The sequence below is a fragment of the Saimiri boliviensis genome, chromosome 3 (genome assembly GCF_048565385.1).
Source record: "Saimiri boliviensis isolate mSaiBol1 chromosome 3, mSaiBol1.pri, whole genome shotgun sequence".
NCBI lineage: Eukaryota > Metazoa > Chordata > Mammalia > Primates > Cebidae > Saimiri > Saimiri boliviensis.
Window position 1 is genome coordinate 34941519 of NC_133451.1, and position 13521 is coordinate 34955039.

General features: G+C 33.9%; 1 protein-coding gene across 6 annotated transcripts in view; it reads right to left on the reverse strand.

Annotated features, from left to right (window-relative positions):
• The window catches only part of ARAP2 (ArfGAP with RhoGAP domain, ankyrin repeat and PH domain 2), a 189991-nt gene that overhangs the window by 60903 nt on the left and 115567 nt on the right, over nt 1-13521 (reverse strand). For all 6 annotated transcript variants that reach the window (XM_074395987.1, XM_074395988.1, XM_074395990.1 and 3 more), the window contains exons 20-21: nt 7870-8033; nt 3538-3750 (exon numbers count right to left, since the gene is read on the reverse strand). In XM_074395987.1, coding sequence (XP_074252088.1) covers nt 3538-3750; nt 7870-8033 — 377 coding nt within the window. The remainder of the gene's footprint in view (nt 1-3537; nt 3751-7869; nt 8034-13521) is intronic.

Genomic DNA, 13521 nt, shown 5'->3' on the forward strand with positions numbered 1-13521 from the left:
AAAAATAATCTTGAGACCTAAACTAATTGGCTATGTTATGAATTTGTCTTTCAGCAGTATTGTAAAATAGTCACAAGTGTACTTTAATAAGTGATACAATCAGGTTTCAATAGACAGTCATTCAAAGTTCTGAAGTATTTGTCTATAAATCTGAGAAAGCATTTATTTACATAATATTCCAGCACTGTATGCTCTAGTTCTTATAATTTGTAATGTAAAACAAAGGATTTTAAAAATGGAAGGTTAAGAGGAATTGTATTTTTTTATCTTCTACTTTATGGAATATTGAACTTTAACTTAACAAGAATACATTCAATTAATTACTCAAACTGGAGTACAAACTGAAGAGTTAATCCGAAAGTATTTTAACTCTGGCTATGGAAATGTTGTATTATTTGTATTTTAAAATTACATTTATGATATTTTTCTTACAAAATTATAAAAATCTTTCCAAAGCTATGAACCATGCTGGATCTATGAACTGTATACTACCCTTTTGATCCAGGTTAGGAATATTTTCAAATCTTCTGAAAACGTGAAAATGCAATGGAAGTCAAGTCTAGGTCTTAATAACTAAAATTTGGATTTAGAGGACGACAGACCACCTGCTTTTGTCGTGAACAGAAGTATCTTGGTTCATGGAGGTGAGAATGAGAAGGAATTACTTTCCACTCACCTAACTGCAAGAAGGCAAATATCTGGAGAAACTAGAGACAGGAACCCCCAAAGATCTAGACTCTCTGTAGGGTGTGTGCAGTGACGGTTTGGCCTATACTACCTGATAGGGGAAATAGATGATTCAAATAAATCACTTGTGCTGACTTGGTAAATCAAGGAGACCGCACTTACTATTTCCTCTCAATTCATAACTGCCTTTTGCAACAAGACTATTTTACTTCTTGCTTAGCCTTACATCTTCTACTCACAGAAAATCAGAAGCAAACTAATGATGTCTTAAAAGTACCAAGTCACTTGTAAAGGACACTAGGATTCCTGGCAAGGTAAGAAACTCTATGACATAGTTTTCAAGTGCACTCCTATTCAAAATTGCAAGTGGCATCTCTTTTGTACAGATTTAGCCTGTACCTGAGATCAACATGAGTATACTGAATTAAATGCACTAGTAGATGACTCTCTGTGAGAAAGAGGGAAAAACACTCAAATTACATTCAAAGACTTTACTGGAAATTAATTACGTTTAATTCCCAGTACAATCCAAACATTTACCCTCATGTTATCCAGTTTCTAACTGTAGGAGTAATTGCATTTATTCCATAATACTACTACACTTAAAACAAGCAGTCATGTTAGTATGCATATTTTTACATATCTTATAAAATAGATGGTATTTTCAAAATAAAGCTAAACAAACTGAAAGTAAAACTCAGGAAAGATTTCAGGCCACATAGAAAATACAATGAGCAATTCAACTAGACATAGAATTCAAACAATTTAACAATGTTCCTAGAAGAACAGATCCTATGCCATATAAACGTAGGTGGTGCACCACCATAAGGTATTCTCTACCTTGGGTATATACTATGTCAGAAGAGTTTTGTGAATTAACTCAGAGAATCTTGGTTTATTCTTTTAGGGTCCAACAGGGCCATTTTGAAGGGTCCAGCTGAACTATATTGGATGCAAAAGCAAAAGACTTAAAGATTACTTGACCCAGTATTCACAGCTTTCTCCAAATAAATTCTCAAAGAATTCACATGCGAATGAAAGGTGAACACATTCATTTCTGACACACTCCTACCCCTGCTGATTACCTTGTTCTGGTAGACTGACAACAGTGAAGACTTGTTTGTCACTGAATTTGACAACTTTAGCAAACATATATTTGTCACTTTTTTGTTTTTTTAAGAGGCAGGGTCTCTGTCACCCAGGCTGGAATACAGCGGCACCATCACAACTCACTGAAGCCTGGAATTCCTGGGCTCAAGTGATCATCCCACCTCAGTCTTCAGAATAGCTGAGACTATAGGAGCACTCCACCATGCCTGAGTTAACACTTTTATTTTTTAATATAGACGTAGTCTCATTATGTTGCTCAGGCTGGTCTAGAACTCCTGGCCTCAAGCTATCCCCTCCTGCCTTGGCCTCCCAAAATGCTAGGATTACAGGCATGAGCTACCGTGCCCAGCCTTGCCATGTGCTACCAATAACCAATTTTATAATAAAGACAAATTATAAGTCTTTATAAAGTAGAGATACTCTAAACGGCTTCATTTATTTTAATAAAATTTTCTTAAAAAATGAGGGTCGCAAGGTAATTGAACCTAAAGCAATGTATTTATCTCTGTATTTTAAATCTTAGAAAATTAGAAAATCAATTCTTCTTGTGATTACAGTGAACCCTACTAATTTGAGAAACATTAGAAGGCAAATGAAAAACTTCTAAAAGGTAGTACTATCTTGACATGCTTTATTTTAATTATGATGCTACTCTTGCTGACACTAACTAGGGTCATTCTTGGGATAATTTTCAAACTGTTCGTGTTTGTGACATCGTTTCAAAATTAATCTCTTTAGCATATCACTTGTTTTAGATTAAACACTCGCAATGAAGTAAAATTACTTCTCAGTAGAGGAATGCTACGGGATCAAATTCAAAAGCCATTTTCCGAATCTTGAAACAGATTAAATGTATAAGAGACAAACACATTATAATTACGGAATAATTCAAAAGTAGATTTTAAAAACTAGAACAAAAGAGGACTGAAAATATTCATGTGAAAAATATTATAGATATGAGAAATGTTTTTAGTTTAATAAAAATTAAAATGCTATATACATAAATTACAAAAGTGGAAAAAAGGACTAACACATGGAAAAATAAAAGCAGCTTCATTAAATAGGTGGAAATAAAGGCAATGTTTATATTTAAGTCTTTATTATTCTAATGCTTCAATAAAAGGACTTGTTTTAAATAACTGAAGGTTAAAAACAGGTTTTACTGAAATTAATTTGACCCATAAGTGATATAATAAACTCCTCTTCTAGGGTCATCTCTTAATTAGCTTATCTTACAGTATATAACAAAACTCCTTTATTTCACTAGATGGAATCTAGGATAAATGAGGCAAAAGTTAAAAATATATATATATACACTACAGATGAAGAATAAGTAACAGAAGAAACACAAAAGTCATAGGTGAAAATCTTGCAAATGAATCCTGTAGTAAATGCTTCATTTTATTTTTAATGAGAAATTAGTAGCACACATGGAATTGAGTATAACATTCCAAAGTTAAAGCAAATTAAGCACTAAGAAATCCCCTGAAAACTAACTATATACCCAACAATTTAGCAACTATTTTGAATGTCTCTTTAGGTAGACAGAAACAGCTATTGATATTTATACAATTTCTGTTCTAAGACATTATGTACATTGTTTCTTTCAATTAAAATTTCAGCTTATCAAAGATTGTTAAATCTAAGTATTAAAAGGCAAGCACATATTATGGTCTATGTTATATATATATATATATATATATATATGTATATATCCACATATATCTATATAAATATTACCTAAAGCAGAGATCCAGTATGGGTAGAGCTCCTTAGTAAGCAGTGCATCATCAATGTCAGAGAGAAAACTTTTCAACACCCCCGTCACATCTTCAAGCTGATGTTTTCCAGCCCTCAATTTAAAGCTTCTTGCATCCTTTTTGAAACTCTCCAGGAGTTCACTTATATGCAAAGGATCACCATTCTTTTGATAGATATATTTGCATCCTAAGCCTTTGTTTAAAAAAAAAAAACAAGTTATATTTTGAAAGTCTACACTTAAAAGCCACTTTGATATTTCAGAAAAAAACAAATGTTTGTGTTGAGATGATGAGTAAGATGATGAAGTCATTATGCAAGAGACATATAAACATGCATGAGCAGGAAAGGCCTTTTACTCCTCATTTTAGTATTTAAAATGTAAACCTAATGAGCAAATCATTACAGCCTTAGCTCAGGGCAAACCCCTGATCAGTCCTTCTTCCAGCGTTCCATAGTATCTTTTCCAAATTTTCTTTTACCTAAAGTACCCTATGTTCACTTGGTCTCCCATCAAACAACTTGTCTCCATTTCTCACTGACAAACTTGAGGCTCTCTGGTATAAATGTCACCAACCTCCTACCTGCATATTGTATATTAATTTCTGTCTGCTCCCATCTTCACCTGATTTGCAATGGCAAGTTGAGTTACCTCTTTTTTATAGTTACTGATTGATGAAGTGCCCCATACCAAATAAAAGTAGTGGTTAGGAGGAAGAGTGATGATGATGATGACAATAATTCAAACCCCAAAAGCCTCCCTTGCCTCTTCCCAGGCTTCTTCTCCCTCTTCCTTTCACAACCAGGCTAAGTTTCCCATATTTATTTTCTACTTTTTCACCTGCTCGTTAATGCTTTGACCACACAACTTGCTTCTGCGCCCAATCCCCATTTTGCTGGGGTCACCTTCATCAAGAATATTAATAACCTTCTTTTTTTCTAGATGCTTTTCAGTTTTTAATCTAGGGAGAACTCCTTGCAGCATTTGATATTCTGCACGAATCCCCATAAATTCATTTAACCACAGAACTTCCATGATATCATGATTTCATACCTCTATTTTATCCCTTCCCTTTGTGATTACTCTCATCTATTTTTTCTGCTCATCTAATACTTATTGGCCATCCCAGGAATCTCTCCTCAATTAACTTCTTTTCCTGACCACTGAGTGAGAACCCATCCAACCTCATCACTTGTACATAAACATTTTCACTCAGGTTTTAACTTCCATGATTTCTCTCTCTCTTTCTTTCTTTCTCTCTCTCTCTCTCTCTCTCACACACACACACACACACACACACACACACACACAAACACACACACTCCATTACATATACATGCAAGACACACCCACACCCACACACTTATCTTATGGCAAATCAAAATAATCTGAAGAAATTAATTCTTCTGCCCTGTTTACTACCTCACCTTCCACCCCCACCATGCTCTTTATCTTGTTCCTCTCTACCTGAATATATGGCATTGCCTTCTCTCCAGCCCTTGACAGGTTAGAGTATTTCTCAATTAACACATTAAAAACAAAAAATGCAGTGCGGCATCACATAGATTCTTCATCACGATCTCACTCTCAGAACTGTCCTCTCCTTTCCAACCCATATGCTGCTATTTGAGCACTGAGCTCTTACTACATTGTCATAACTCCTTGCTCCTATTCCTATGCAGCCCTGTCGTGTTACCAACAAGCTTAAAAACCTCAATACTGCCCTCCTGCTGCCTATGAGGCAAAGTTTGAGGATTTCATTTTGCTATATAAAACCTTACCTGAATTGACCTAACCTCTTGGCTTTTATATTGATTGACTCCTTCTTCTCACACTAAGCTCTGGCCACATTTAAACACACCAAAGCTCCCAGGACAAATTGTGTAACTCTATACCTTAGCACACTATTTCTCCTCCTGGAATCCCAACCTCTTCTAACTAGCTCCCATTTCCCTTAGGGCTCATTGTAAGCACTGTGCTTTACCCATGAAGCTCTCTGTTACGCCTGCTCTGGGTGAAATTCACCCCTACACCGTGGACATCAGTAGCACCCACTGAACCTCTTTACTAGAGATCTTATATGGAATCTAGGATAAATGAAGCAAACGTTAAAAAAAAAGTTATATACACTAGTCAGTTACACTGACTTGTAACTGCTCATGTATTTGTCTTGTATTCATAAATATGCAAACACCTAGAAGACAAAAATTATGTCTTATTTTCTGTGATATATCTCTGTGTATATCCAGTAGTTACACAGTGCCTAGAACTACTCAGTAGGTATTTAATAAATGACTGCTTAGAAATTGCATTTGACCCAGCAATCCCATTACTGGGTATATATGTGTGTACATATATATATACACATATATGTATATACATATATTCACATATATATAGTCCTATATAATATATATGATGTATAGGTATTATATATAAATATATATTTCATATATATTTTGAATTATATATAATTGTGTTTTATTGTATAACTACTGAAAATATATACATAATCACATATTGGACATTACTATAAGCTTCCTGCTATGATTGTATGTTTATATTTTTCTTTATATACAGATATATGTGTATATATATTTATACAATCTTTCATTGCTTTATTACTCTAATATGCAAGTAAATGCATCTTGTAATAGAGGTATAAAGTTGTTATAATATATGAGATTTAGTTGAAAAAAATCTAATACTGAATTATTTTAAATCCAAATCAACACAAGGAAAATTCTGATTACCCTAGAAAAACATTAAATAGGCTACACCAAAGCTAGACAAAGTATTTTAATTATTTCTTGCTTAAAAAGGAACTTATGCCATTTTGAAACGTGAAGATTCCCAATGAGGTTATGCTCCTGCTAAAACATAACATATATATGATTCATGTGTATCTGCAAAATGTACACTAATATTTAGGGACTGTAACAAATGAAGGTAACATTCTCCTTCCTCCGTTTTTAAGTAAACGGATGATTATAGCTAATAAGAAAAGTATAAATACACTATCGTAGCAGAAAACTTCTTATAGTAATGCCCAAATGTGTGCATATATATATATATTTTTTTTTCAGTAGATATGTAATAAAAACACAATGAATCTGGACATTAATAACTGCACTTGGATTACATATGACATTCTCCCTAGAACAAGAGATTAAAATATGCTTACTAGAAGTCTAATTTCTGAAAAGTATTTTCTTTATACTCATCATTAGTTCTGATATTTTGTTACATATCAGTGTATTGTCAGTTTTCTATACTAGAAGATATGATTCGTAGCTTTGTCTTGAACTTCTTACTCCCACTACTGTGTTTCTAAGAGTGAGACTGGTGACTGGCATTCAATAAGCACTCAATAAAGCAGCCATGAACTAATTAACACAATGCTTTACTGTAGCCCTCTCACTATTTATACCTTCTTTTCAAATTAAAAACATCCAAAGACACCTCTAACATTAGGAGAACAAAAATTTTAATACAATCCAAAATATCAAATCAATCATTTTACTCTTTTCATGTTTGTAATCTAAATAAATGGCATTTATCTACAGGTTAAAAGGGCTCATGGTAACATTTTAACATTTAAAATAGGGTCAAGAAATTTACAGTATAAAATATATATGCAAAAAAGGAATTTGAAGAATCTATAACCATTTGAAAATAAACATGAAGAACAGAGGATATCTTTCAGGCATATGTAAAATATTATTATAGTATATAAAACTAAAATAAGCTGAAACGTGGTATAGATCAATTTTTTATTTGCAAACTATTCACTGAAATATCTGTTGAAAATGAACAAAAACTGTTTAAAATAACTGTGCCTCTTAATATAAATTACACACACTTTATGTATGCCAAAGGAAGCAAATTATTTTACATACTGTTCCACAGTTTACCACTTCCAAAAACATGCTTAGACGTTCTGTGTCACTGTAGGCTTTAATCTAGCCTTTTAATCCCTGAAAGATATAGTGTTCAATCTACTATTTTTTCTTACTTGCATAAAACATATAATCTACTGTTTAATGTACATATTATAATTTAGATTATTTCAATATGTTATTTAACATTTTATGCATATAAAGGGAGAAGGAATTGGTAAGAATGTATAGTTGCAATGAGTCTTATTGGAAGAAGGAATGGTAATTAGCTGAACAGTAAATCTGCCTTTATTTTTCGCTGGTGTACTTTCAAATATAAAGGGCTTTAATTCAGTCCAATAGAGGTACCACTTAAAAACTGTAAGAATGATACCATCAGTTCTAGGGGTTGAATAAAAACTCAGTGATACTTACCATACTGTGTAACAAATGCTATACAGCTGTTCACTATAATGGGAACGTCATTTTTGCTGAGCTGCTGATCTTGTAAAGCATTACCATCTGTACCTGCTGCTTTTTCAATTGCAGTATGCCAGACTGTGAAATCCAACTTGGTATGCCCATGGATGTACAATGTTCTGTAAAGTTTAAAAAGCATTTCAAATTATAATTCTGCTTTTTTTTTAAATCTTACTTTAAGACAGATTACCCTAAAATCCACACAATCGTGATCCTGTCTTACTATTGTAATGAAAGCTTTTCTTTCACCTCCATCCACCGTGAGCTTCCACTCAATCCCTTTTTTGCCTGTATAGTTACACCACTCCATAGCATTGAGGAAACTCTCTAAATTTATGGTCTCACTTCTTTTCATTTCCCAGCCTCTTTTATTCTGTTTCTGAGTAACTAAACTAAAACCATTGTGCACCTTTGACTTCCAATGGATATTCTGGCTATGTTTTTCAAGGCTTTAGAATTGCTGATTTTATTCCTTAAAAAGAGAAAAACTAGCATTCAATTTTAATTTTATAGCATAATTCTTTTCCGGATTTTCCTCCTATCATTCTGGTCAGTCTTTCCCAATCTCACTTCCTCTTTCTGAATGACAAAGTCATAACCTCAGCACATACAAAAGCTCCATGGACTCTCCAGGGACATGTCATTCAGGCCAGTGGTTTCATCACTCCATATAAATTAGTTTACTTCCAAATCCCTATCTCCAGGCTATAAGTTTCACAAATCAGATCTCCATGAGACTGCATAACAGGAGAATAGAGCATCTGAGTGAGAGTGGGAATGACAATCAGACTTTCTAAACTTCAGTTTTAGCTCTTACATTTACTTCCTTTGTAACCTTAGACAAGTCAACCTTATTTCTGCTTCAGTTTCATCATTGGCAAAATAAAGATAATAATAGCACCTAGGACAACACTCAACAGACATAACATTAATGACTAATGTATAAGCCATAATACTAAAGAATATTTATATTTGGGCACCTTCACCTTAATGTGCAATAAGCATATCAATGCTTTTGCTCACCCATACCAAGCTCTGGCACCAAAAATTGTCCACGTGCCCCACCAGTAATTTAAAATTAATTATGTGTAGATCAGTCTGTTTACCCAAACACTGGCACATGACTTCAGTAACGAAATTCTGCCGACTAGTTTCCCAGTGTATTCACTCTGTCTCCTCTCTTTTCTAAGACTGCCTTATTTCAGATCTTCATGTTGTTCCTTGAAGTCACTGCAGACCCTCCTTACAGAATTCCTTTCCCAACTCTCAACACCTGTAATCTCTACTCCTCACTACCGCCAAAATGATCTTTCTAAAATGCAAAACTAATGACATCACTTCCAGATCACTGTCTTACTGTTGAGTTTTCAAGATGAAAAAAATCTTCATTTTCTAGCCTATATTTTTACCTGCAACTTTATCTCCCATTCTCCTATACTTAAGACACTCAGGAAACATAAACACACACACACACACACACACACACACACACCCCTTAGGACACTCAATAACACACACACACACACCCCTTAGGACACTCAATAAACACACACACACACACCCACACACCCACAAACACACACGCTCCTTAGGACACTCAGGAAACAAACACACATACACACACATACACACACTCCTTAGGACACTCAGGAAACATAAACACACACACACATACACACACACGCACACCACTTAGGACACTCAGAAAACATAAACACACACACACATACACACACACGTACACCCCTTAGGACACTCAGGAAACAAACACACACACACACACACACACACACACACACACACCCCTTCATGGATTTTGTAGTACATATTGCCTGCTCTTTGCCTGGCTACTCCAAATCTTCTCCCTAAAATATACTCCAGGTAAGACTCCTTGAGAATGTTCTTGATCTCCCTCTTATGCTCAGCATGTTACAGATACTCCTTCTCAATCTCTCGATGGTGGCTTTGCCCTGCATCGTGTCACCTGCTGCAGCTATGTGAAATTTTTAGCCACTAAACCCCAACATTTGCACAAGCAAGCAAAGAAAGTATTTCAGTATCTTCAGTCATTAGCATAGTGTCTGGCATTTAGTGGATACATAACAGTTTTAAAGACCTATCACTAGATACAAAATTTGCTTTGAAACTTAAACTAATTATTGATGTATTTTAAGTATATTTACATCAAAGTAAACTATATAATGTTGATCTCGGACTGTGACAGGACTAGTTTACATTCAACCCAAAGAGACATGAATAAACTGCATGAATTCTGGGGCTTTGGAGGCCAGGGGTGGGTAATAAGGTATGCAATCTTTTACATTTCTGATAATCACTGTACCTAATTTAAAAAAGAGAAAGAAAAACTTCCTTTGGTTTTCTTTCTTGAAATGCTCCTGTAAGAAGACACAGATACCTGCTCCTTATCACACTCATTTCTAACATCTGAACTTGCTATAACTACCACTGTTTTACTAATACTGGTGCTTGTAATCCTCAGGCTTTCTGACATCTCTGTCTATTGTTTTTATTTTCCACAACACCACAGCAGTCCTGACCTCCAGGTTTTCTAATGTTCTTTTTGAAGAATCCTGAAACTTGCTCTAATACTCCTGACATGCTATAGCCTTTTCATTTATCTTATATCATTTTTAGCTCAAAAGCATTATTGCTGGGGTGTATTTGTCTAAATGACATTATATAACTCAGGTAATTTTTTTGAGAAATATCAAGCCTCTAGATTATGTGAACTTAGTCAAAATTATGTCTTGCTATATTCATGAGTTTTGGTAAAGAGAAAAACTTTTTACATAATTTATCCAATAATTGGGCTTTAAATACGATATAAAATCTTTGTAACTATTTGCTTATAAACAACTACAATGGGTGTTTCAGCAAGCAGTGAAAGAAATCCAAAATGCAATGGCCCTCCTACAGTATGAGTATAATTCTGCCATAAACTGTGACATTTTCAAATTTCAATTTTCTTTCTAGTCAGAAAAAACATCCTAAGATGACGAGTTTAGCTGTCTCCTTGTGAATTAGTGAAGAGTAGAACTCCTGAGTCAACTTGTCAAAGGGCAAATCCCAAAATATATATGCAGTGCAATACAGGTTTGACATTTAACAGCATCAGTGTACTAACTTTCCTCTCTAATGCTTATCTAAACTTTGTGCACAGTGAATAAAGCATCAAAAGATATTTTCAACACAAATGCTGGTCGACTTTGTGACTTCAAGGGTTATGAAAAAACAATTTCACATTTCTGGATAAGAATTCCAAGTAAACATTTATTTACATCCTGACAATCTGAAAAGTAATGTTGATGAACTCTAATTAGAGAGAACTTAGTTATTCTAATTGTCCATTTTCTAAACATAAATTCCAAAGGGCACTTCAAATCCATATAAAGTAACATTCTCATTTTCTAAACATAAATTCCAAAGGGCACTTCAAATCCATATAAAGTAACATTCTTATTTGCCATAATGAATCAAGGCAGTTCAAGACCTAGAAACCAAGTCCTAGGATGAACAAATACAATTATCTTAAAATTGCAACATAATAACCATAAAGCATAAAGTCATATTTGAGCCTAGTCTATGACAAGAACTAGAAGTGTCTTCACAAATAATAGATCAATAATTGGACCACATAAAAAATAAATGTGCTCATATAAACAACATTTTAAGCAAAAGTGAAAAGCAAATAAAAGACTCCACATATATGGCTGGAAAAGATAATACCCTAAGTATTTATATAAAAATAAAATAGTAAGTACTCCACAGAAATATGGTCATCAGCTATAGAAATATAAGTCACAGAAAGAATTAACCAATGTAACCACAAACCAGTCTGATGATATCTATATGTATATATATACTATATATCTATATATCTATAGCTTTACCTATCTATATACCTATATATATCTTGTCAAAGGGTGAATCCTTTTGTGGATATATGTGTGATATCTATCTATATCTATATATTAGTCATATCACACCTAAGATTCACAAAACAGAATTTCCTGAACAACTTATTACAAAGTATTATTTTTAAAAAATGAAATTTGAAAGAAAAAGACACACTATTTGAGACCCCTACACATATGTACACATATATATGTAAAATCAATGATGTGTCAAAGGGAATTTATCAAAGATCTAACATATAATGTTCATTACTAGAGTATAACAAGATGAACGTAGTATTTTAAAGATTGACTAGATACTCTAGATTTGAAAATATGTTCTAAGATTTGAAATATGTTCTAAGATTTGAAATATCTCAGATTTGAAAATATGTTCTAAGATTCTTAAAATATGTATGCATTACTTTTGACAATTCCAACCACAGGACTCTTTCATAAGTGTATGATTTTAAATGAAGACACAATATCTGTTTCTTCTAATATATTTCTGTTCCTTTCTCATGCACGTGCACGTGCACACCAACACATGCATTTAGCCAAGCATTTAAAAAATGGAAATAAGTTGAAATCCCAAAAACTAGGGAAAGGGTAAGTGATTTAACTACATCCAGAGATATATATATATATGATAAATGGTAAGTGATTTAACTACAACCAGAGATAAATGATAAACTTAGTATAATGAGTAGAAAATACATAATTGCACATATGTATAAATTCAATTGCATTTCCTAAAATGTTAAATTAACTCTGGGAGAAAACTCATGGACATTTTGTTTCCTTCTTTATACATGCCTGTGTTTTTAAAAATGCAATTAGAAACAAATCACATAAGTCAAAGTTTTGACTGATCCCTTGAAGGAAAAGATATTTAAAGCCTTCTAAACCATGCCATCTTAGACCGTCATTGAGCTTTTGAGCCAGAGAACTGGAAATATCTCCGTCAAGCTTGTTTTCCATATATGACTAGGAAACTAAGAGCCAGAAAGAATGCGTCTGAGGCCTTAGATCTAGGTAGGAACTGGAAATTGGAGCTACTCAGTGCTAACCTAGTTCATCAGCCTTCCTTTAACTGAGGAATTAGATCTTTATAATTTAAAACTCTGGTCCTCAGGTCCAAAAATGCTCAAGAGGTGAAATGCTGATGTGTGTCTTTTTCTTAGTCCTATCACACCTAAGATTCACAAGACAGAATTTCCTTAACAACTTATTACACAGTCACGCTATTAAAATGGACATGAAAGGTGATCTACTAAAGCTACTCCTAACAGAAGATCTATTTCCCTTCTTTAAGACTGCACTCTTATATTCTACCTTGAAAAGCATCCTAGGCATGTTGGAAATGAAGCTATACTTTGGAGTATAGCTTCAGAAGTATGTGCTGTGCATTTTTTGATTGTTTTTAAAAGGTTTTCAATAAGATATTATTATTATATATATTTTTTATTTTACTTTAAGTTACGGGGTACGTGTGCAGATCTTGCAGGATTGTTACATAGGTATACACATGCCATGGTGGTTTACTGCATCCCCCCGTCACCTACATTAGGTATTTCTCCTAATGTTGTCCCTCCCCCATCTCCCCACCCCCTGATATCCCTTCCGTAGTCCCCCACCCCCAGACAGACCTCAGTGTGTGATGTTCCCCTCCCTATGTCCATGTGTTCTCATT